This window comes from Melospiza melodia, chromosome 4 (assembly GCF_035770615.1).
Source record: "Melospiza melodia melodia isolate bMelMel2 chromosome 4, bMelMel2.pri, whole genome shotgun sequence".
In the NCBI taxonomy this organism is placed as follows: domain Eukaryota; kingdom Metazoa; phylum Chordata; class Aves; order Passeriformes; family Passerellidae; genus Melospiza; species Melospiza melodia.
In genome coordinates this window covers 81,885,431-81,909,584 of record NC_086197.1, presented here as the reverse complement: position 1 = coordinate 81,909,584, position 24,154 = coordinate 81,885,431, and the positions used below count along the sequence as shown (strand labels likewise).

The 24,154-nt window shown below is 36.0% G+C and overlaps 1 protein-coding gene across 8 annotated transcripts in view; it reads left to right on the top strand.

The window, feature by feature from the left end:
- CADPS2 (calcium dependent secretion activator 2) overlaps positions 1 to 24,154 on the top strand; it is a 284,524-nt gene that overhangs the window by 166,777 nt on the left and 93,593 nt on the right. For all 8 annotated transcript variants that reach the window (XM_063155367.1, XM_063155366.1, XM_063155362.1 and 5 more), the window contains exons 9-12: positions 8,594 to 8,660; positions 14,367 to 14,475; positions 15,634 to 15,837; positions 23,369 to 23,505. In XM_063155367.1, coding sequence (XP_063011437.1) covers positions 8,594 to 8,660; positions 14,367 to 14,475; positions 15,634 to 15,837; positions 23,369 to 23,505 — 517 coding nt within the window. The remainder of the gene's footprint in view (positions 1 to 8,593; positions 8,661 to 14,366; positions 14,476 to 15,633; positions 15,838 to 23,368; positions 23,506 to 24,154) is intronic.

The following is a 24,154-nucleotide window of genomic DNA, read 5'->3' as shown; positions in this document are numbered from 1 at the left end:
CTTTCATACTTGACCCATCTGCAGATGAAGGACTTTCTGAGCCAAATATGACTCTTGGCACATGCAAACATTCATTGCAATTAAATTTCTCTTTTGCAGCCTGTCCAGGAATGCCTAAAATGTACAATGAAATATTACTGATTTGGCTTCATGGAAACAAGCCTCAGTGGTGGCAGTGCTGTGTAAGAGTGGAAATTAATGTCTGGCACTGTTCCTACATTCCTTAGAGGTGCTCGAGACACGAAGGAGTCAGTCTGATACACAACAGTGTTGTCTTGTCTTGCTGTTGTGTGCTGGGTAGACAGAAAAGTGGTATTCATTGGATGCAATGTTTACATGAAGTCTGCTAAGTTAAAAGGGAGTTTTCCAGTGTATGAGAGCATGAAGTGTCAAAATTTCAGTCCAGAAGAAAATCATATAATTCCCAATAAAAAGGGAAGCTTTTTATTTCTGCAGCATGGGGAGAGACTGCTATTTAAAAGATTGTGTGTGAATTCCAAAAAGGGTTAACTGCATTTTTGCCACCGCTGCTTAAGTTGTACTGTAGTGTTTTTCATTCTGGATGGCTCTGTAGTTGCACAAATAAGAAGGTTTGTTTTCTGCCAAGTGTGCCAAACATTTTGAAATCTCTATAGTCAATGTCATATCTATTCGTTATTAGCTAAGTTCAGCCATTGCATCCACAGAAGTTTTACCTCCTAGAATTGGCTGAAAAGAGCGAACAGGTTTATTTTTCTGAATTGTGCTTTAAAATGAATAATTTAGTCGGGCAGCAAATAACAATCATTTTCCACAAATGCCACATGGTTGACTTTTCATGATTCTTAGATACAGAAAACCTCCATATCATCTCTTTTCATGCACCTAATTACAACAGCTAAGATAAGAGTCTGCACTGTAGAGATCTGGGAGACCCCATGGAGACAGAAGGGTGCTTCCAAAGGGTAACCTGCAAAGTTCTGAGGAGGAAATATACCCCAAGCACTTTACACAGGATCCCTACAAAATACAAAGGAAACATGATTACTGAAAGTAGCCAAGTGGAGTTGCAAAGACAAATACATTTAATTTGCTGTTTCCCTTATAACATTTTCTTTCCCCCCCCCTTTTTTTTTTTTAATCATAAGTGTGTTGCATGTTTTGACACACAGTTAAAAGGCTGAACAGCTTTACAATCTTCTGAAATGCATTTTCCAACTTCTGGAAGATAAGGGCTGTTGTAAGGCTTTCCTGAGTGTTTCTTCTGGTGCACTAGGACCTCAAGTTTTGAACAGTCTTGCTCTTTTCCACTTCGGTTTCTCTCCCAACAGAAATTAATGTGGAAATACTAACCTCCTGCACTGGACATGTTGTGAGGAGTAATTGCTTGGTTTATAAAGCACTTGACTAAGTGTCAAGTAATGCTCCTATTAAGAGAATAATGCTATGTAAGTGAGAACTTGCTAAACTGATTTGTTTCAAAGCTTTGGTGATGTTTTTAAGTGGTGTTTTAATTGAATTCCTTTAGGGTTTTTTAAAAAAAATCCATCTATCAAGAATTTTTTAAAATTGTTTGAAAGCATCCTGCCATTCTGAATAAGCATCTTCTTTGAGCACAAATTAAAGGAAAATGCTAGGCTTATTCATTATCATAATTTCTGTCCTTTCTTTCAAATCACAAATAGGATACCAAGTTAAACATGCCTTCTCATGCCTTTGCTAGCTTAGATATACCACTTTATACTAATTCATAAGTACTTTAAAATACTTACTCATGATAATGACAAGAAATGTTATGAAAATACTTAAAAGTTTCTGTCTTTAGAATGAAAATATATGTATCTTATTTTTCTAACGTTTTATTTAAACAAATAACTCTGCTGAGGTCAGTATTCTTTATGAAATTTCAATTATATCAATACAAAAATGGCAGTGAAAAGGAGTGCATAACCAGTCAGAGATAATCAAAGCCAAGTATCATTCCTGAAGGAGCTCTCTGCTCTTGCTGTCTTCTACCACCAAAGTTTTCAACACCTTCTGACTGTTTCCATCAATGGATGTGTATGACCTAAAACAAAAGTAAGTTTTCATGAAAACAAGCTCTCAGCAATTTAGGCTTTCTAGATCACAAAAACTATCAATGCCTGGCTGGAAAAAAGGTCATTGGTCTTTTCTATCTGTGGCATGGAGAGGTGTTTAGGCCGGGCACCAGCTGCTTCTGGGTGCTCGAGATGCTTGCAAGTTCTTTAAGGTCTGTCAGTGTTAAGAATTGTTTCCACAGCCAAAGTGAATGCTCAAGGGAGAGCAGTGCAGTTGAAATTTTTTCTACTACTTCAACATCAGAATTTAAATTTAAGTTTTCCCTTTGAAAAGCAGTCTCTTTGCTTCTTCTTTCTGTGCTTTTGTGGTCACAGACTATTATCTTTTTAGATTAAATTAAACCAAGAGATCACCCTCAGGGGTGTACCCGTATATTCTGCAAAACACTGGTAGCTGTTTTGTCCATGGGTTCAGTTCAGAGCTAGTCCAAAGTGAACTGCCTCAAAAAGCACAGAGGGTGGGTGTCAGCTCCTCAGCACCAGCTGTTTTGCAGCAGTGCTGCATCACCTGTTTACACTGCAATTAGATTACATTAGAATCAGAGTGCTTTCTACATTTATGTTGCATCTGAAGGATTTCATTCTTTTATTGCCTGGAATTCTTTCAAGGCTACAGAATGTTTTTCTGTCTTGACAAACGCTCACATTTGCATGCCAGATAGGTTTCATGATATGACATAAATTAGATTAATAATTCTCAAGTTGCCATTGTAGTTACCTCTCAGGTTCCATAAGTACTGGCATGCATATTCACAAATGGTGAAGCGCTCTAGAGTGCAGTAAGATATCACTGATAAAGAATCTAGGGATAGCAGGTCATCCAGCAGTCTTAAAACCATTTAGACTGTAAGGGAAAAGTGTACAGCAGGGAAAAAAGCCACACATTTTCCTGTTCATGCCATGAGTATCTTGCTTATTGGAGTAAATGGAACTGTTTTCTGTGGCTGTGATGTTTTTATTACTTGACATTCTTACACGTTTCTTTATTCTTAGCAAGCATAATTACAGTAGTTTAGGCTGATTGTTTTTCATTCGGTCTGCTGAAGGCTTATTTAGTTCTCTTTCTCAAGAGCACAGAAAGGACTAAAATGAATTTGAAAATGTTTACAGCTAGGTTTCTTATGACCCAGGTCATATTGTTGTCTTGAATCAGTTTTCTCCTCGTCCTCAACTGAAAACAAAAAAATTTCTTAATCTTGCAGGGTTAAATAAAAGGAGGAATGCAGTGCAGGGAAGACTCCTTTTATGCAAGACGCGGGGATGGACTGAAAGTGCCTGTGGGCATTTGGTCCCCATTGGCTCTCTCAGCGAATGCAGTGATGCCCACGGATAGCCTGTATTGTTGTCAGTTAAATGGGATCATGAGTGTCTGAAAGGTGTTTGAGAATGAACTGAAAATCATTTTCACAAGTGGATGATTACTTCTGCCACATGTTAACCGAACTCTATCAGAGTGGCCCAGATTTTTGAGACTGCATTAATTGCTCTTTCAACCTTGACTGAGGTTTCTCTTTAAGAAAGGCCTTTGCTGGACTAAACTGCTACACGTATTGATTTTTCTTTCTATATTTTTTTCATTGTTTGTGATAAATGAAGCCTTTTACAAGTAGAGAATTTATCATTCAAAATGTAGATAGATTGCTTCATTCCTTAGAATAAAAAGGCTGGTCTAAAAATGATCTCTGTAGAAGGAGTAAGTCCATTCTCATTTCTCTCTCAGTGAATAGCTCCGGTATTCCACACACAATTATGCTTTTCCAGCTATTCATTAGTGCTGATTTTTTTCATCAAAAAGTGGACCCTGCACCCTCGCAGTGAGGTGAGGGCTTTAAGCAAATAAGCTGCCATCTTCCCTCCTGTGTGTGTCATCCTGGAACTGAAACTGAACTATAATATTTAGCAACATGGTTTTGCATTTTGGTAGCACAAGGAAATGCACTTTGAGAGATGTAAAAACTTTGTGTAATTACAACATGGTTATGCCCAGACTTTTACAAGAAAATGTTTGCTCATTTTATTTGTTCTGATTCTAGAGAGGAAAGTGATACTGACTGAGATGAGATGATATATAAAACATTTTTATCAGGTGTTTCTGTGTTTTGTAGTGGAAATGTAATTTCTTGTAATTTTATTTGTTTTCCAGGAAAACTAAATATTAAAGGGAAGGGGGGGTTTGTACCATGTTGTAAGCATTGTGAGGTATAATCATGTGTAATTCTGTGACTTCATACAAATCCAATTTTTATTTTTTCATTGGAGAGTGAGTGAAGAGAAAAAAAAATATTAAATAATATTGAAGAAAAGAAGATTGCAAAAGATTGTTTTTAAAAGAAAAAGTCTCAGAAAAGTGATTGTATGATCTGTACATTTGGTTGCATTTTCATGTTACTACAAAACATGTTAGAAAATCTTCATATTGGAGTGACATTTAATGACTTATCATATCTTCTTTGTGATTAGTACAAGCAGGTGTATTAGTCCTAAGTTACTGGAAATTATGTGAGTAATATAAGAAAACTGAAGAAGGCAACTACACATGCATAGTAACTATAAATACGCTTTCTAATGTGCATATGTAGAGACACAGGTGTTATGTGTATGTATCTCATTTATTATATACTTTTACAGGATAGAAGTCTGTCATCTATATATGTTTCAATGTACATGAAAACACCAATCTTTTTTCCTTGTCAGCATATTTATTAAACATTCTCAAAACATGATCTTAAGGAGAACTCAAAACAAATCTAAGCAGTTACTATTACAGTGTTCAGATACAGGGAAAGTATTTTAGTGTCTTCTTCCCCTGTATATGGCGGAACTTCAATAATTCAAGGATTATTTTAGATTATCCCAACTTTGGAACCCAAATGAGAGCAAGAAAAATTGAAGCAAATGGGGTGCTTAGTGTTTAGAGATATGGAACTGGCACTTCTGAATATCAGTTTCTTGTTTGTATTGCACAAAATCTTTTGCCTAAAGGTACAGTGTTTGAGTGGCTGTTGTGTGTTTCTTGTTGCTGCTGAGGATGTTTAAAATAGTCTGAGCAACTGATGCTGAGCATTTTGTGTACGTTATTTAGGATGGAGAGAGTGACTGTGGCTTCTGGGTGAGTGCAGAGACACTGATGGGTAGAGGAGCATCAGGCTGCAGCTCTGAGTTCGTGGCTGAGATTCTGTTCTGGTTTGCAGTACTGGCCTTTACCTGAGACTCATGGAAGTTACACATTTGTCCATCTTAAAAATAGAACATTCTTCAACTTAGCTCTAAGGCTTAGCTCACTTCTGAATCTGTTAACCTGTTAATTTTCTGCTCCAGTAGTGAAGCCCAAGTGTAACTTATTGTGAAAACTGGTTATTTTAGATTTTTTCTGTTCTAGACTTCAACTGCAGTTTTACAGATCCTAGATGTTACTGTCTAAATATAGGAAGGTTCTTGAAGATTCTTAGGTCCTGTGCTTCCTTTCTTTTTCTTTTTCTTTTTCTTTTTCTTTTTCTTTTTCTTTTTCTTTTTCTTTTTCTTTTTCTTTTTCTTTTTCTTTTTCTTTTTCTTTTTCTTTTTCTTTTTCTTTTTCTTTTTCTTTTTCTTTTTCTTTTTCTTTTTCTTTTTCTTTTTCTTTTCCTTTTTCTTTTTCTTTTTCTTTTTCTTTTTTTTCTCCAAATAGAAAATGAATGTGAAAGAAAGGCTCAAAGAAGACTGTAGAAGCCTAGGTGGGTTCTTCCACCTAAAAATGTTAGACTCTTGACTAAGAATTAATCTCTTTATCTTTCAGGAGCAAACACACTTAAGATGAGCACAGGATATATCCCTTGTAAATGGCTGAAACTTAAGAAAAAATCTGGTACCATTAGAGATGGCACTGGAAGAGGGATTAATAACATACCTGTGTGTTTATAGTGATTTGTAAAACCAGACAGCATGTCTTTGCATTTCTATACCAAATCCCAGCTTTGTGTCATGAATATTATTTTCTTTGTTACCTGGTCTTACGTAAGATCTGTGAATTTTAAAGTTAGGTAGTTAATGTTCCACTCTTTTGTTTCCCAAGGAAGCTCTTATTTAGCACCTTAGGTAGAAGTGATTTATAGGAGCAATAAAAATGCACATTGCTATTTAATTTCTTTTTGTGTGCTTTATTATTTTATATTTTTGAATTTATTGTATATTATATTATATTATTTCTCCCTTTACTGCAGAACTATAGGTGGTATGTCTTACATGAAGAGCAATTTAAAAGGCAGCCAAGTTATATGAAAACATCACCTTTTCTCTGATTAAAAATATTCTTTTAAGACGTCTTATTTTAAAAGCACATTTCTGGAGCAGGATCAGTTAATAATGAGAAAGAATTAGCATAGAGTTTCTAAGGTTGGGTTACTCATTTTCTGATGTGCAAGAGGCAAGAAGTCTTTGTTAATCTATGCTTTCTTTACAGTTGTCTGAGGGTGGGAACATGGTCAGGATATCTTTGTACTGTAGCTTTGGAGGACTGTGTATTTTCATCTGGGTTTTCAAAGTACAGTTTCAAAATGGGGCAGTTGCCTTCTCACATACATCAAAAAAACCTTCATGGTACTCCCAGGGATGCAGGGGGATGCAGTGGATGAATCACCATGAAGAACAGGGCAGTCTTAGGACTGAGAGAGACCAAGGGCCACCCAAGGACTTTTTTACTTTTCTCCCTCAGGTCATTAAGCTGCAAGGTTATGTGAAATTCATAATTTATTTCCCCTCCACCCTCTGACAATAGTAAAGAGATTAGCAAGGCAAGAGCAATGTTGTGTGCTTTGGGGAAAGGTAATGCTCTGAAAATATATATGAAAAGGAAAACAGTTTGTATTTTGTGGGAGAATTTTTTGTGTGACCATAAGTCTGTGAGGTAAATGCTTCCTTAGTTGCAAAAAATTATAAATTTAAAAATAACCTCTAGTAGGTCCTTTTTTTTTACCCTTTCTGACATAACCCTTACTCCTTTATTTTCATTGTATTTATAATAGTTACAGAATTAGACGTTAAAAAGACTGTGGCAAGATCTGGACTATTCAAAGGCCACATCAACTGGTAATTGTGTACACAAAGCCAATTTTTTTTCCTTCTCATACAAATAAAAAGCAGAGTAACCAAGTAAGGTAGACCTTCAATACAGGTGCAGCAGAAGTCAAAGAACTTCTGTTCTGTTTTCATAATAATGGAGCCTCTACATAATCTGAAAACAACAATTGTAAGCAGTACGCTGAACATTTATTTTAGACATAAATTTGTCCTTTGTGATGCCTAATGTGGGAGAAGGCGTTCTTGAGAGTACACCCAGGATGGTATAAAAAAGTTTTTGCCTTTATCTTGCTTACTCATTTCACATAGGATGTTGGTTCATTGCTCTGTTTTTTGACTGAGATGCAAACCACCAGGCAGAAAGCCACAGAAGTGAGTGGAGGACAGCAGACCATAGTCTCTTACCAGAGAGGCCCCTGTTCATCTGACCAACCATCTCCCATCCTAGTTATTTTAGCTACTTCATAATGTGTGTACTGGCATCCTCTGGAGAGTGCCCTGTGAAGCCAAGATTCATTGGTCTGAACAACCTTTAATTCTGCCTGTGACCACCCTGGCTGTACCAGCTGTCCTTGACAGAAGCTGGCCAGCCTGCAGGGGCATCTCCTGTGTCTTATTTTGCTCTCCTGTCAGATTTTAAGCAGCAAATCGTTACCACTCATGGGCTCTTGCTTGCAGTCTCACAGCTCATCGTTTTCTTCTTGCTGTCTTTGTTATCAACAGTGCAACATGACCACAGTGACAGGAAAAGTGTCACTATAATGCCAGAAAATTCACTCCAAGTTCTTAGGTAATGAGTGTGCTCTCTCTACCACCAAACAGTATCAGCATCTGTGGTTTTCTCTTCTCACTGGTTGATACTCCTGATTATGTCCTCTGATTCAAAGCCTGGAAATTGCTAAAGTGACAAGGAGTTTTTGTAATCTAAGAGCCTTTATAGTGAAGTGCTTCTGTTTGGAAAATTAGATTCTACTTTACTCTGAAAAAAAAAAATTAATATTGTGTGTCTGCTGACATTGTGTTATGTGAGCATTTTATCACACTATCTCTGGGACTGAGTTCTCACAGACTAAATAAACACTAGCAAATCTGTGGAAACCAAATGGAATAAAAACTGTCAGGAACATCTGCTTTGATAACATCATGTATTTCTGTGTATATAGTCTAAGCTACTTTTTCTATTTTTCAGATAAAATTGGTGAAATAGAATATGATAAGCTGGTTAATCTTTGCAAACATGAGATCATTTGTTTCTGATTTTTGTCTTGTTTTGGGTGAAAAGGAATGTCTCTTTGCATTTTTATGGTTTGAGTACATAGAAAAAAAATCACTTTTTACATATGACAACACTGAAGAAGCAGCTCAGTAGACAGAGTAAATTAATACACAGATTTTTGTTTGCTTCTTCTAACATCATGCTCCTTATTAATGGAAAACCACTCCCTTTATTATTTCCTTTGCAGGTACTTGTATGCCCTAGGACAGAAGGTTTGGAAGCGGTGGAAAAAACGTTATTTTGTCCTGGTTCAGGTTAGTAGCCAGCCATGGAATTTTAATAAAATAATTCTTGGACTGCAAATTATGTATGATTTCTGGAATAGTTTGTAAATCAGTATCTTCAGGCAGCACATGCAGGACTACTCCCAACTTCTTGCAGCACAGAGACACCCAGCTTTTTTTTTTTTTTTTTTTAATTTGTATAGCTAGTAAACAGAAATGTTACCAAGTTATACACACATATACAAATGGATCCATACACTGAGCAATGTTTCAACTGAAACCTATAAATTTCTGGATGAAATTTTTGTGACCTTGTAATAGTCTGATGACAGCTTTGACAGCACTCAATTTGACATAAATTCATGTATTACAAAATAGATTGTACTTACTGTTTAATTTATTCTATCTCAGCAAATATTTCCTGCCTTTGAAATTAAAGCAACAATACCTATATTAAGAACTTTTTCTGATTTTTTAAAATAATGCTATTTTTTTCCTTTCTTGTAACATTAAATTGGGTGAAGTTATATAATTGTTACATAAAATTTGTTGCAGTAGTTGTTCTTGGCCACAAAAATGGTGCTCATATTTTATAACTTCTGTCCAAAGCTGAACTGTTAGTGTTTTCACATGCTAGTGAATGGTGATATTGACCTGAGATAAATAGAAAAGTAGATTTTGAGTGGTCAAAACAGAGAAATTAATGACTTTAGGGAGTCTTTCAAAAAATGTCATTGTTTTCTGTTGGTGTTTGTCTTCAGATTACATTTTATGTTCTTCACAGTAAGTTCAGAGGTTACTGTTCTGTCTCCTTTGTTTTATTGACAGAAAACTCTTAAAATCTGGGTCTCCATAAGTATCATACAAAGATTGAAGTCTGTTAATGAGGCTTTTTAAGAAAAAAAACTTCTAAAACTGCTTTACAGAAAGTCTGATTTCTCCATCAGTCGCACTCACCTGGTCTCCTCATACTCCTAAGTGATTAAAATCATAAGGTTGTAAAAAAAATACCAACTGAACAAGTTCTTTGTTAAAGTTAAAACCCAAGAATATTTGAAGGAAATTCTGTAAAGTCTACATAATTAATTTGTTTTCTGATTTTACCAAGGTCCTGTGTGAAGTGATGAGGACATTTTGTGACTCTTAATATTTGTTGGGAAGATCTCTATAGGATAGCTGTCAAGGCATGGCTGTGAACAGAAAATAATTTCAAGTTGCAAAGAAAAACAATAATACTGCACCTTCCCTTATCCTTCATGCTTTTCTTCAACACTTATCCTACTTGTCACTCCTTTCACAGAAAGAATGAATTTGTTCTTTTCCTCTAAGCCACAGGTGTCATCTGATTTTTAAATTGTACATCTAAGAGACACACAGTCTTCATGTGTGTGTAATATGGAACCATCATCTGGGAGACTGGTTTATTCCAGTCAAGTTAATTTTAGCTATTTTCTCCTCTCTAAGCTGAAATTGAAATACTGGAGGAGAATATTACAGGAATTTTCCTACTGTGATGGGATTTAGTCATCTATTTCATTTTAAAACAGCTATCAATTCAATAAAGCTATATAAAAAATACAATGTTAAATCAATATTTACTGTTCTGACAGCTCTGGCTCATTGATATAGTCCTGCTGTGATACATTCACTGGCAATAAGCTGAAGTCAATACATGTGAAATAAGCATTCAGTAATGGACCAGTCTGTTGTATTGATATATTATTGACATATTGACAAGTCTTCCTCTATGTACTAACTTTTAGCTTACAGTAGTAAAACATCAAGGACATGAAATTCAGTGCTAGAACAGAGGCTACTAGTATGGTTTACACACACTTTGAAAATTTAACTCAGTTGTGACATTAGATGAATAATGTTGACTTTTTCCGAGTGTGATGTGAGTAATGTGCACCTTCATTATTGCTGCACCTTTTACAAGTTGTTAGTGGTTTCTGAAAGAACAGATCAACATTATAGAAAGGTTACAGTATCTGGAAATTTTAACCTCTTCATTTTTTTTATTTTTATCCCTTAGTATCCAGTCTCTTCTCTAAAAGGTTATTAATTTAAACCAGAAAAAGACAGGGATGTAACATGGTTGCTAAAAAGCCTCCATCAGACCTGATGTGTTTTACTTAATTTACTGCCTGATATCTTCCTCCCGTAATTGGAATGCAGATCCACTTCTGTCCTTTTAATTTCACCTGGTCAAATGTTTGAAAAGTCAGTCATTTGTTTCATGGATAATTTTTTTCCAGACACACAAACCACGCAGGGTAATTCTTGCTGCTGAGCCCTGGAGTGGGCAGCCCAGTGCTGGCCTGTAGCAGACCCCACAGAGCCAGGTGTGCAGTGACACCTCCTCCCAGCACACTGAACAGAGGCTGTGTGCCCCGGGGGACATCCCTTAGTGACATTCCTCAAAAGTCGCTATCACACTTCTCTACCTATCTGTCTGTCATAGGTTGTTGGGTTTCCCCCTTGTTACAAAACAGAACAGCTGATAGGTGTTTAAACATCTGGAAAATCTGGACAAAATTCAAGTAAATGCAGTTGTAGGAAGAGGATTGCCTTTTATTCTGTCAAGATTACCATTCAAGAGGACAAACTGACTCTGTTTTTGTCTGAGAATGTGTTGCACATAGTCCTGACTTTTGAGTACTCATTATATATGAAGTATTTATGCTAATTTGCTCAATTCTTAGGCAAAGCTGATTACAGCTCTATTTACTACTAATAGTACTCTTAAATCCAGTCATAGATCTATATTTAAAAGTGTTATTTCAGACTGTGCTGGTGATTCTTTTTGTAGTAACTGAGAGCACCCACTGATGACCATAAGGAAAAGGGTTTAAGAGATTTCAAGTGTAAATAAATGAGGCAAGTTCTGTATTTCTTTGTTTTGTTGAGGCTTTTTTCCCAAAAAAAATTTCTTGAATTTTTTCTGTCTGTTTCTTTAGTGAAGAAATTTCAAATTGTCTCATTTTCAACAAAAAGATGAAGTGACAGATTGTGATTGATTGTTCCTTTAAAATAAGAGAACACATTTGCAATATGTTCAATAAAATAAAATCAGCAGCATTATAATGTCTGTCTTGTTATAGTGGTAAGTTTAAAAATGAATAAAGATACATAGCTCAGATCTTACACAAGTTTTTCTTCAAAAACTTTCAGTGGCTGAAGAAATCTGAAAAATATGGGCATCCTATGCATTTCCATGATTAGTGTTTACAAGTTTCCCTTTTGATGGCTCAGATTGCCTATACAGCGTGGTTATGTGGAATTGTTGACATGAAAATGTGAGAGATGAATGTGGGTCTTGCCAGGTTATTTCATTCAACCAAATGGAATAAATTGAAAATCGTTTACTACAGTGCCAAGTAGCAAAAATTAAAATTGTAGATTCAGTTTACAAAGAAAAGAAAAGGAGGATGCTCTCATTAAACATAATGCTAATTGCAAAGGATTTAGAGTTGTGTGACTAGCCAACATCTCCCTCCATGCTTGTCCATGAGGACAAATGTGGTTGTGGGACAATAAGCAGGGAAGTACCAAGCAGTGACAGCGGTGATGCTGCTGCCAGGCCTGGAGCAAAGGGCATAGCTTAGGGATGAGCCCCATGTCAGGGTCCCCTCCCAAAGGAGACCACCAGCCCTGGCTGTCTCTGCCCACAGCCCAGACTCCCATTTCAGCCTCCTGGGGCCATCATCCCAGCCCCAGAAATGCCACAGCAGAGCTGGTCTCCAGTTCCCCACATCCATCCTTGGCCTGTGCCCAGGGCTGGGGCTGGGGCTGGTTGTCCTGCTTCCAGCTGGACCCTGTCTGCAAGGCCCTGCTCTGTCAGCCCGGGATATCTTAAAATATTTAAACCAAAGTATGGTAGTTTTCTAAAATATTCTATGAATGAAAGCAAAACTGTGGGCTCAATGCACAAATAGTGAAGTGCAATTCTGATGTGCCTGTCATGCTGGAGGATGGACTGGCTGCTTGTAGTAGTCCCTTTCTGAAAAAATCCTGAAAAGGATTTTCTGAACAGGCCTGAAAATCTGAATTTTGGTGTAGACTAGATTTTCCTTTGTGTTTATGTATATTTAAGGTGGTCTTGGTGTGCCCATTTAAACAAATGTATCAAATCTGATGTGGAAAGCTGACGCTCAGTTGCCTGACAGTGTCTCTCAAATTCCTATCCTTGTAAAACTGTCTTTGCTTAATTAAAGAAATAATTAAAACTAGAAGAGCTATGTTTAGTTTCTCTCCCCTGTAGACTCCTGCTCTGGGTCTGGAGATACCAATTTGGCATTGGAGACCCGATGGCCATTTTACAGAGAGTTGTTACACCTGCTCCTTTTGCTTGTACAGGCTGTGCCAGGGATGTTGAGTCACCATGCACTGCACACACATAGATAGCATAGTCTTGTTTCAAAAAGGCCCAATACATAAAATAATGAAATATTTTTAGAGCATTACCCAGAAATAATCACACATTCCATTCTTATTTTCAAAAAGCATCAGTCTTTTAGAAAGAGTAAAGGTACAGCACCAGCAAATATATGAAATAAGCTGAAATCAGCTGTCCAATTTTTACTTCAAAAAGGATCATTCCTGAAGTTGTAGCTAAACCAATAAATTTAGATAAGCTGGCTGAGCAATCAGCAGTCAAAATAAAAATGATCCACTGTATATCAGATGAGCTCCTTACCTGTCTGGAAATTGTAGCATTATTTTACAGGTAGTTTAAAACAAGTCTGTTGGGCAGGTACCCTACAGTCCTTGGAGATGAGAGTTTCAGAGGTGCATATACATTCAGTTCCCTTTAGTTTCAAGTGTTCACAGATTGATGTGGTCTTTCTTCTGGTCATCTTCTATAATCCTCCCAGCTCTTCATGTAAAACTGGGAACACCTCCTTTTTTCTTCCAGTGATTGCTTTTCTCCTCACAGATATTACATTTCTTTCTTTATCATTCCTTATCTTTCCAGTCAGCTTTTCCTCACCTATCCTTATAATTTTCTATTCTGTCTACAGAGTCAAAAACCACCTGGTCACAGATTCTCTTCTTATTGCTTCATAAGTTTTTTGATAATTGTACTTGATGACAGGTGACTGATGTTGTCCATGCCAGCTGCAAGCAGCTTGGCCTACACGGTACCTTGTCTAGTGAGCCAAGCAGCACAGGGCTGGGTGAGAACACAGATGCAAAAGACACAGAAATTAGACTGTAAAATCAAACTGAAGGTTCTGATACTTGCCATCATTAGCTAGAATTGGCTGGAGTATATGTTCCTTTTTCCAGTTTCATGGTAATTGTGCCACTCGTTCTGCAAACAGTACTTTTATACATAAAAGTTCTTGTTTTCTCAGTTTCTTGGAATATAGTTTTTTTTCCTCTTACAGTATACTGAGTAATTTGGTCAGTACCGCAATACTAAGTGTTTTCACTACCAGAATCTGAATGGCTTCCCTTCATTTTTTCATAAAGCCCCTGCCCAAAATTTATTTCAGGAAAGTGCAGAGATGTGTGTTTGTGGGTTATTTGTTTTAGAGCTTTTTTTCCTTCATTTTGGCAGAAAGGGGAAATAAAGGAGGAAAAATTTTACACTGTAAATGCTTCTGGGAAAGGGGAAAAAAAAAGTGGATTTATTTATTCAGTGCAAATGAAAGCTAATTTAAACCATGGTACATTTCTTGTACAGTTCTGAAATGCAATTCATTAATTAAGAAGTCCTTTCTTATTCAGGTTAGCCAATACACATTTGCAATGTGCAGTTACAGAGAAAAGAAGTCTGAGCCTCAAGAACTGATGCAACTGGAAGGATACACTGTGGATTACACAGCTCCCCACACAGGTACTTTTCATTATTTTGAAGTAGCACAATGTATTTGTGTAAAAAAGCTGTTTCAATTTGCTCCTTTTGATCTAGCAGCAAAAACTCCCAAGTTTCTTTGACAGAAAAAAATCCCAAGATTCTTTGGCAATTACTCCACTAGGACATTCTGATGTGAAAAATCATGCTTTTAGAAATAAGTTTGTTGTAAGACTAATGAAAAATAAACTTTACACAAAAGTTTCCTGAAACATTATAAGATCACATATAATACATGGAGAAAATTGTGAATTCTAATTAGTCTTCCCTTTTCTCTTTTTGATGGTGGTGGCCTGTGGCAGTATACTGTGAAGTATATTCATAAATAATTTAGAAAAGAAGACAAATTATGACAATGCCTGTAAAAGAAAAGTTACTCATAGTAATCAAAAATCAATTTTGACATAACAGAAAAATCTCCACAAGGTAATATTAAAATGGAAGAGGGAAATCAGATGCGGAGAAAAACAATTCTGCCTATGCAGTGGACGGTTATGGAATTAGGAGACTTCTGAGACATTAAAGATTTATCTTTGAAAATGTTGTGTCAATGTTCAGAATAATTGAGAAGGCAAAAAATGCTCAGAAGGCATTTGGAAAACTGAAACTATTCTGTCATAAAGAAATCCCCAGCACAGCCACGTTGACTGTTGTGTCCTGTTCTGCTTACGTGCTCTCAGAAAGAAAAACACTGGAATGAGAAAAAGGGCTAAGGAAGAGCAGCACTGATAAAGGATATGGAGTTGTCTCTGTTCAATAAGAGATAAAGTTGACAGGGATTTCCAGCTAATAAAATATGACCAGGAAGGAGAATATGTTTAAAAAAAAAGCAAAATAGCATATGGCAGAGAGAAGATTATTAAGAAATAACTTGGAGCTGAATTTAAAGTGGAGTAATGTAAATATTTTCTCATGCGATTTCTATATTTATTTTACTTATGTTACTTCTATGTATTACCATTTGATCCTTATAGCTCTAGATTTATCTTATTTCTAGGTCTATAAGTACCTATAAAATGTTTTAGCACACCCCTCCACACGCACACATACTCTGAGTAAAGCCAGTAATGTAATAAACATTGATGGTGATTGAGAAGTAACTTGTATTTATCAAGATTACCTTCTTATTTACTGCTTCAGGTCTCCAGGGTGGTCGGATGTTTTTCAATGCTGTTAAAGAGGGCGATACTGTGATATTTGCCAGTGATGATGAGCAGGATAGAATACTCTGGGTTCAAGCCATGTACAGAGCCACAGGTCAATCCTACAAGCCTGTTCCTGCAAGTCAAGCTCAGAAGATGAACTTTAAGGGAGGCAATGCCAACACAGATGTATCTCCACTTTGTAAGTTGGCTTTTCTTTTCTTTTGTGGCTTTGGTTTTGGTTTTTTGCTGGTAAAATATGTAGCAGTTCCCTCAATGAAGTTTAATTAAGCAGAACTTATTCACTAGGCAAATGCGTCTAGCAGTTCATTGTTAGCCAGAAGCTCTTTAACTCAGATTATTATTATTATCAACAAGGGAAATCCTGACTTGCAGGTCATTATTTTTATTATAATCCATGAAAATACAGCAATTAGCTTCATATTCCTTACAACTGACCCATATATTACCATGGAGACGGTGTTTGGTTTGCATTATATTTTTCATTAGCCAGCCAGTGTAGTGTTGAATAGAAAAGTGTCAATCTATTCTCACAATTTTTGTAGATTTAGATCAGCTTTATCATACATTGTACATATTAGTTACCAAAAAATTGCTATGTAGGCAATGCAGTACATCGTGAGTTGAAAGGCAATAGATGGGCTCCTGGATTTTTTTGGCACATACTGTAATATTAAATTACATATAAAAAATTCTTTAAATTATTCAGGTTTGAATTTTCATCACCTTTCTTTGAGGAAAGAATGGTTTCAGAGATATTGAGGTAGATATTTTAAATCTTCAGATTATGTCTTTGAAAGTATACTGTCATGTAGATATCTGCACAAAGGAAGCTCATTGTTTTATGTTGTTACAGAGGCTGAATGCAATTCAATGACCTTTTGTAGTAGCCATCAAATTTCTGGAATATCATATGATTATTATACAATTATCCTTCTTTATTATCACATAACCGTACATGGATAGTGATAGAAGGGAGACATATGTTTTAGACTAAACTTGGTTTAGTGTCTGAAGTCTGTAGCAGGTTGATCCAAACCCATTCTCTTCCCTCAGTCTTCTATCACTCAGTCTCATGAACTTCTATTCATCCTCTACTCTTATATCAGTTTGCTTTTAGAAAACAGTAAAATGTGCTTGTTAAACTTAGTAATATTTATGTAAAATCCTGAGGAGCTCTCAATGTCATTGAGCTTTCCAGTGTCAAGATCATTGAAAAAAGTTTAATCTCACAAAATCACTGAAATCTGTTTTTCATCTGAAGCAATTTGGAAGGGCAATAATCTGAAACACTTTGTGAGGTAATCTTTCATTATGGGGCCATTAAGGAGGAGTAGGATGGAAGCAACATTGCAAAAGCAAAGGTGGCACAACAGGCGAGAAGTGCTTCTGCTCACCTCCTCCCAGCTCCCTGGATTTGTGCTCAGTGGTGGGATCACTGTGTTCCTGCCTAATGACCCTGCTTCATGGGCATCAATTCAAAAGTACAAGAGAAGTGACCACTGGCAGCAGTAGCCGAGGACCTGCTCCTGCTTTTGGACACAGTGCTTATCTGGAAGTGAAAGCAACTAGAAAACTCTGACCACGGGGCAGTGAAAAAAGTGCAGAAAGCAATCACAAATTTGTATATACTGAAACTGTGCTTTCAAAGATAAAATTACTGATAGTGTTAAAGAATTAAACAGCAATATTGTCGCATCTTGATGTTATTTTAGACATTATCTTAGAGGTACTACAGTTCTTAGGTGGAAACCACAGAAAAAAGTAAGGATTATTTTAAAGATGTTTTAAGGCAAGCTCCAAGAATATGATGTATTTTTCTGTCATGCTTATGTATCTACTTACACAAACTAGTATGACTGAATTGTATATAAAGCAAAATTCCATGTTTAAATTACTATTTTGCGTATAATACACGTCAATGTTGATATTTTGTAATAATTCACAAAATAATTAATAACTTATAATAATTCTTAAATTTTTTTACAGTAGAGTAACTTGTGGAAATTAATTTAATGTGATATTTATAATCATTGTTTGACTGATTTCTGTAATATCCCAGTACTCTCTACATGAGGAAATTTTTTATTTCGTCTCTTATACTTGAGGTAGAAATGGGCAAAATCAAATTAATCAGTTTTTAAAAAACTTCAGGAACTGGGGTTTTTAGATATAACCTTAAATAATTTTCTAAGAGTTCTTCTTCCTTTAAATATATGCTGTGCTGAATTTCTTGAGGCATAGTTTTACTCCTAAGAAGAGACTGTATAGCTGACCTTTTGTCTCATTTAAATAGATTCAGTTTCACAAGAAGTTCATTTTCTTTTCCCCTAGAAAAATGTTTACATGAAGCTAAGTGTCTTTTATTTTAATCAAGATATAACAGCACGTACTTGAGAGCTGGCATATGTATTAAATGAAATTAATTTCCATTTTTTTCTTTGCTTCTATGGCACATTTTTAGTATCAGGAAATACAGTTTTGAACAGATGATTTCTCAGTTACTATTTTTATGATCTTTAGTTTCCTATTGATGCACAATTTAAGCATTTCCAGCCAATAGGAGATCACATTGTTTTAGTTTCTGCAGTATATCATGCAATGACATCTCCATGTACAGAAGCAGAAAACCAGCTTGGGTTTTGCGAAACAAATGTCAGTTAACGGCATTCAAACCTCAAAAGTCTGTCCCCATTTTCTTTATCCTCTAAGATGAAAAATCAATTCACCCTGACAAAATGTTCCAAAAGAATTTTCAATAACTTGGAGAAAATTAAATATCTTTAAACTGCAGGATGTAAAAAAAAATCAACTTGAGGAAAAATGTTTCAATATTTTTCTATATTGTGCTTAGAAGAAAATCTTCTTTCATCCTGAAATTTTCTTGGTCGCTAGAAAAATATCTGAAAGTGGTATTTAACAGAATCAAACTACTGTTGTACTTGTCCATCTTCTAAACTGTATACTAGTCAATTTTTTCATCTCTAAGTAACTTGGTATTACAGTGTTGAGGTATTTGGTGACTCCAAAACAGAAGTGAAGATAGGCTAATGTCAGCAATGATCAAGAAAAGGAGACTGACCTTCAGATGCACTGTTCTGCATAAGCACGTTGAATGAAAGAATAGAATCTTTAAGGATGCATGACTGTAGAATTGCCAGAAGTTTCCCAAGGACATTAATGTTTCAGGGAAAGCACAAATGAAAAACAGATTAATTTGAATCACATAAAGGTTCAGGAAGTGATCCCTTTTTAATGAGCAATGTATTAGGAGATACATTCATACAGTTGAAAAGGCTGCTGGAGTGCTTAGCACTGCTAATAACTTGTTCATAACCCAGGAGTTAAAAGCAGCACATGAGGGGATTGTCATGTCTTAATGAAGAAATACAAAGCCAAACATCATTCTCAACCTACACCCTCATGAGTTCAGAGGGGTAGAGAATTGGAAGAGGCAATCTCTTGCAATTCATTACATTTTTAGAAACAAACAAGTCAAAGGTATTTTTTTATTTGACATAGTTTTCTCGGCAGGTTTTTCAGCTTTATGTCCACCATACCCTTTTAGTAACTCCATCCTCTCTGCATGCTTCCCCATTCCCATTATGTCCATTTCCTGCTTGCCTCCAGCCATCCCTGTCTCCCTTTTAGAAAGAAAATTTTTACACCAGCCTCCACCACCTTAGGCAACGAGTAAGTCACCTGTGTTTTCTCTTCTGTACTAGTCAGGAGCATGTAAAACTATCCACAATCCTCTTCAAATCTGCCCTTCAACAAAATGCTGGCAATCAGTCAATGTGGTATCCCCAGCCCAGCAGTCAGACCATACGGGCCAGCTGCTTTCTCATTCTCTGCCACTTTCTCTGCAGAAGTTATTTCATGGCCTGATACCTAAATTATAAAGTTCTGGGGTCACAGATTGTCTCTTTGGCCTGTGTAGTACTTTGGAGTCCTGGTCAATGATCAGGAGTCAAAATGTTCCCCGTGCAAGCTGTCACCATCTGTCTGGAGTGGCACTTGAAGGAATGTAATGCATGTCTTACCCCTGTCTTTTCCAACCAGTTCCAGCCCCTTCTGGAACAGAGTCATAGTTCTTACCCTACCAGTCTTAGTCTTTAAATCTTTTTTATCCCTACAATATTAGATTGCTTGCCTCTACCTTCTCTTCTTTCCTGCTTGCCTGAGCTGGTTCAAATTGCTTTTGCGACGCTTAAAATCAAGGAGGGATGTCACTGAGAGGCACAAAAAGGAGTAGGTCACCACTCAGCAAGGCCAGTACCTGTAGCTCACCCTAGCACAGAGCAGATGGTGCGAGAAATGTGTATTTGCTTCTAGGCTGGAACGAGGCAGAGATGTTGTGCAGGGATGCTAGAACCACTTGAGAGTGTGCCATAAACACGAAAATCTTGGTAGTCTTAATTCACTCAACTCTGCATGATCTGAGTCACTGAGGATGTGATGATTTTAAAGCCTTTGCAGCTGGACTAAAATTTAAAGTTTCTTACAAAGATGGCACAAGGCATACTTAGAATGCTTTCTGCCCTAATGAGTATCTTTGTCTAAAAGAGCACCCAAAGGATGTGCTAAAACTTCTGTAATAGCTTTTGTTAGTTTTTAACATTACTTGAAAATATATTTATTTATCCTAAAAAGGATAGTTTCCAAAGAATGAAATATACAACTTGAAACAGGCAGTGCAACATAGAAATAGTAGCCAATGATTTTGAGTTAAAGGCAACATGGAAAGCATGGCAACAAATTTGATTAGGAAGGAAGAAAAACTAATTGTGAAAAAGCAAGAAAAATATTACTGCTTCAATGCTCTCCCCAGATATCTTCCCAATATTTTCTAAGATTGAGAAACTGTAGTAAAAAATGAATTCGTATTTTTTTCTTTGTGACCATATAGCTCCTTATATGCCTTTTGCATTTGCTTACTGTTTGAACAGGACAACTAAAGTTCATTTATGTAAGAATTTTAAAAAAGTAATTACTAACAGTTTTTAAAGTAGAGTCTTGAGTAATTTTTTAGTCACAGTCATATACCATTTATGAATTGCTCATGATACTTGCTCAAATTCTTAAATTTGTTTTATTTCCTTTTTGTTTCAAAATGTTTGCCAGTTATCTTGTTTGTACATCCTAGCAATAAACAAAAATGTAATGTATTACTCTAGATCTATTTTTCTGTTATTTCCTGCTTTCCTACAGCTGGCAAAGGTAAGTTTTTAGTTGTTTTTCTGTTGCTTAAATATATTTGATAACAGATCTTCTGTGACTGTTTGACAATGTTATTTGTACTACTTGATTCACTCAAAAAGATGATCAGTCATGGATCTTTCTTTTAGAATTAAACCTAGCAAATATTTATACTTTTAAATCAATACTTTTGCTTATTTTGCCCAAATTATGTAATAGCAAATTCTGCTTTCACAAGCTGTATTGTGTTCAATGGGTCACATTACTCATTATGATCATCTGGATACTGTATCAGTGTGCTGGATCTGTTTCATTTGCAACATCCAATCTCCTGATTTCAAAATACTTAAATTACTTGTCAGTACTTACACCTTCTCTCTTAAAAACGGGGATTTTTTTTAATATATTGATGTGGTTAACCAGAGAAAAAAACAAAAGGTTGTTTTAAGAATGATTCAGCTCTGTATAATTTCTAAGTGATGGCAAAAAGAAATATTAGTACAACTTCTTTTCTGTCATATGTCTTACTATGAAAAATGTTTATAGTATATGATAAACCTGATATAAGAAGGAAAATTTATAAGAAATGCTGAAATCATTCACAATAAATATAATAGATTTGAAAAGAGTTTTATCTGGGTTTGAACATGTTGGAAGCTACAGATAACTTCATATGTTCTTCAGTACTTTTGGTAGTGTAGTTGTGTTGATGTGAGTTGTTTATCTTTGAATTAATGTGTTTAAATGCAGTTAAATTGCACTAATTAAGAGAGAGCATTTGTTGTACCTATGTCAAAAATATGAGCTAGATTTGTCATTAGTGATAGGCTGGTCTAATGCTCATTGAAATATTGCTAATCTGTGTAATCACATATGCTACAGATATTTCAAGCATTTAAAATACATGCTGCTGCTTGTCTGGGGTGATGGTCTCATACCTTACACCATCGACATATTGTCATACTGTTTATTTGCTACATCCACCTTGGTGAAATCTGTCACATGGATGTGACTCTTGCTTTGACAATGCAAAGCCAAGTGATACGAATTAGTTTCTGCATCTTTCTAGGATTTGATGTTGCAGATCCTTCAGCTTGAATTAAATAATTCTCCCATCCACAAATACAGCTGAAAGTTGGACTTGACATGGATCAATATGATCTGGGGCTAAATTTCTAAATGTGACTGATTATGTTAGCATCATGCCCACAGATCAATATTGAGTTTTATTATGAACCTGACTCTATAATTGGGTTTAATCAATAAACTTTTGTCTCCTTTCTTTAGAAATTTTAGATTTCTGCTATGCAGGTTTTCAAAATTGCATTTAGGATACACTTAGATCTATACTTTTCTGGTAACGAATATAAAAAGACCTAGGTTTGAATTTAAAGGAACAAAGAGCTAAGACCCTATTGAAAGGGGAAGTCAATTTTTAAGTTGATAGGACTGTTCACCCCGGTACAGTCTATAGAATCCAAGACAGCTAATGTGCTAATACGTAACTAGTCCTTTTGGGCACTGTAAGGCTTTTTCTGTCCATACTAGATAGATAATTCACATTGAAGACTTTGACAAAACATAACATTAATGAAAGCAATCACTAGAGCTTCTCTTTTGATAAACCCGCGGGGTTTAAAGGCGTTGAAAAATGCAATCTGTGAAGAACAATAAATTTGGGCCTTTGATTGAAGTGCCATTTGGGATGGTATGCTTTCTCAATGTATTTACACAAAAATGCTGCTCCCTTTTTCAGTACACTTTGCTGGAAGGTTGAAGGAGCTCTTTGCCATTACTACATTAAGGTTCGTCTCATTAAAAGCTGAGTACAAAAAGAAGGCTGGAAATGACCTAGCTGAAGCCAGTGTGTTCATTTCTGCTCCAGTTTGCCATTTGAGAAGTAGGCTTCAAGCCATGATGAATATTTCTATTAAGTGGTACTTTGAACTGCAGTAAAGATGCTCTTTCTTTTCTGAAGAAATAAATGCATAAACCTGTTTGGGGTTCTTTTCGTTTTTTTCTCTTTCTTTTCCTTTTTTTTTAATATTTTGTGGTTATTTTGCTAAAATTAGACGGAGAGCTATACTAAACCAGGAAATTACAGAATATTTTTCCTTTCTACTCATAACATTGTTTTTACATTGAAACATTTTCAGAGCCCACTAGAAAACAATGCTTTAATACTTTTTTTCATGTACTGTGTTGTGTTTTCTGGCAGCCTTTCTAAATTTTGGTTTATCTGTCAGTGGGTAGCAATTTTTTTTCCACTGTTACACTCCATAAATTGGTATGATTGATAGAAAAATAATTCAGTAATGATATTTTCAGATTAAAAGATCAAGATTCTGTAATAATTCACCTGCTAGTATTCCTCTGTATATGAATTATTTCTTTGAGATACTTTCAAGAAAGCTTAGATATTGAGACTTATATGCCATGCATACACTGGTGTTTGTAGGTCTGAGCACACACTCACATTTATGGTTCTGCACATTTTTTCCTTTGTATAACAGATACAGACCGTGGCCAGAAACATGGCATGGATGAGTTTATTTCTGCTAATCCCTGCAAATTTGACCATGCTTCCCTCTTTAGACTGCTTCAGAGACAGACCTTGGATCACAGATTGAATGACTCCTATTCTTGTTTGGTGAGTACTGACTGAAAGATGGATATAAAGAAGTGAGAAATAGTTGTTACAAAGTAGTCCTTTCTTCCTCGTTCATTCAACAACTGCAGTTGTAGGTGGAATAAAGGGTCCAATCGATTGGTTTTAAATTTGAAAATTACATACTTGCAAGCGGCTGTTGTGCCACTCAATAGAAAGCAAAGAGACACGAACTGTCTTCAATTTCATCAGCTGAAATTTGTCATGTCCTCTGGGGAGGTCTGAATAAAAACAGAAAGTTTTGACAATAGCAAGAGCTCCTGTGGTAGAATTTACTGACACCTGTACAGGCATTTCAAGGTCCAGATGTAGTTGCCTCAGCTCAGAGATTTTCACCTGTCTTATAATTCTTCATTCCACTCTGCTGTGAAGGCAAAACACCAAAGAAGGGAGGCAGACCCATAAGCAATACGTGGGCATGTGTGCATTACCTGAACTGCAAGTAACAAAGGGGAGTCTAATCATTAGACAAAAGCAAATACAATGTGATCTCTGTATCAGAATGAATGTTTTCCACATTCAAATACCATCATTACCATCATAAAAGGCAAGATGCTTGCTGCAGTTTCCTTTTTGTACAATCATTATCCGTGCTGTGCTTTGCAAACTAGTTGAGGATGGGGCTGCTTCA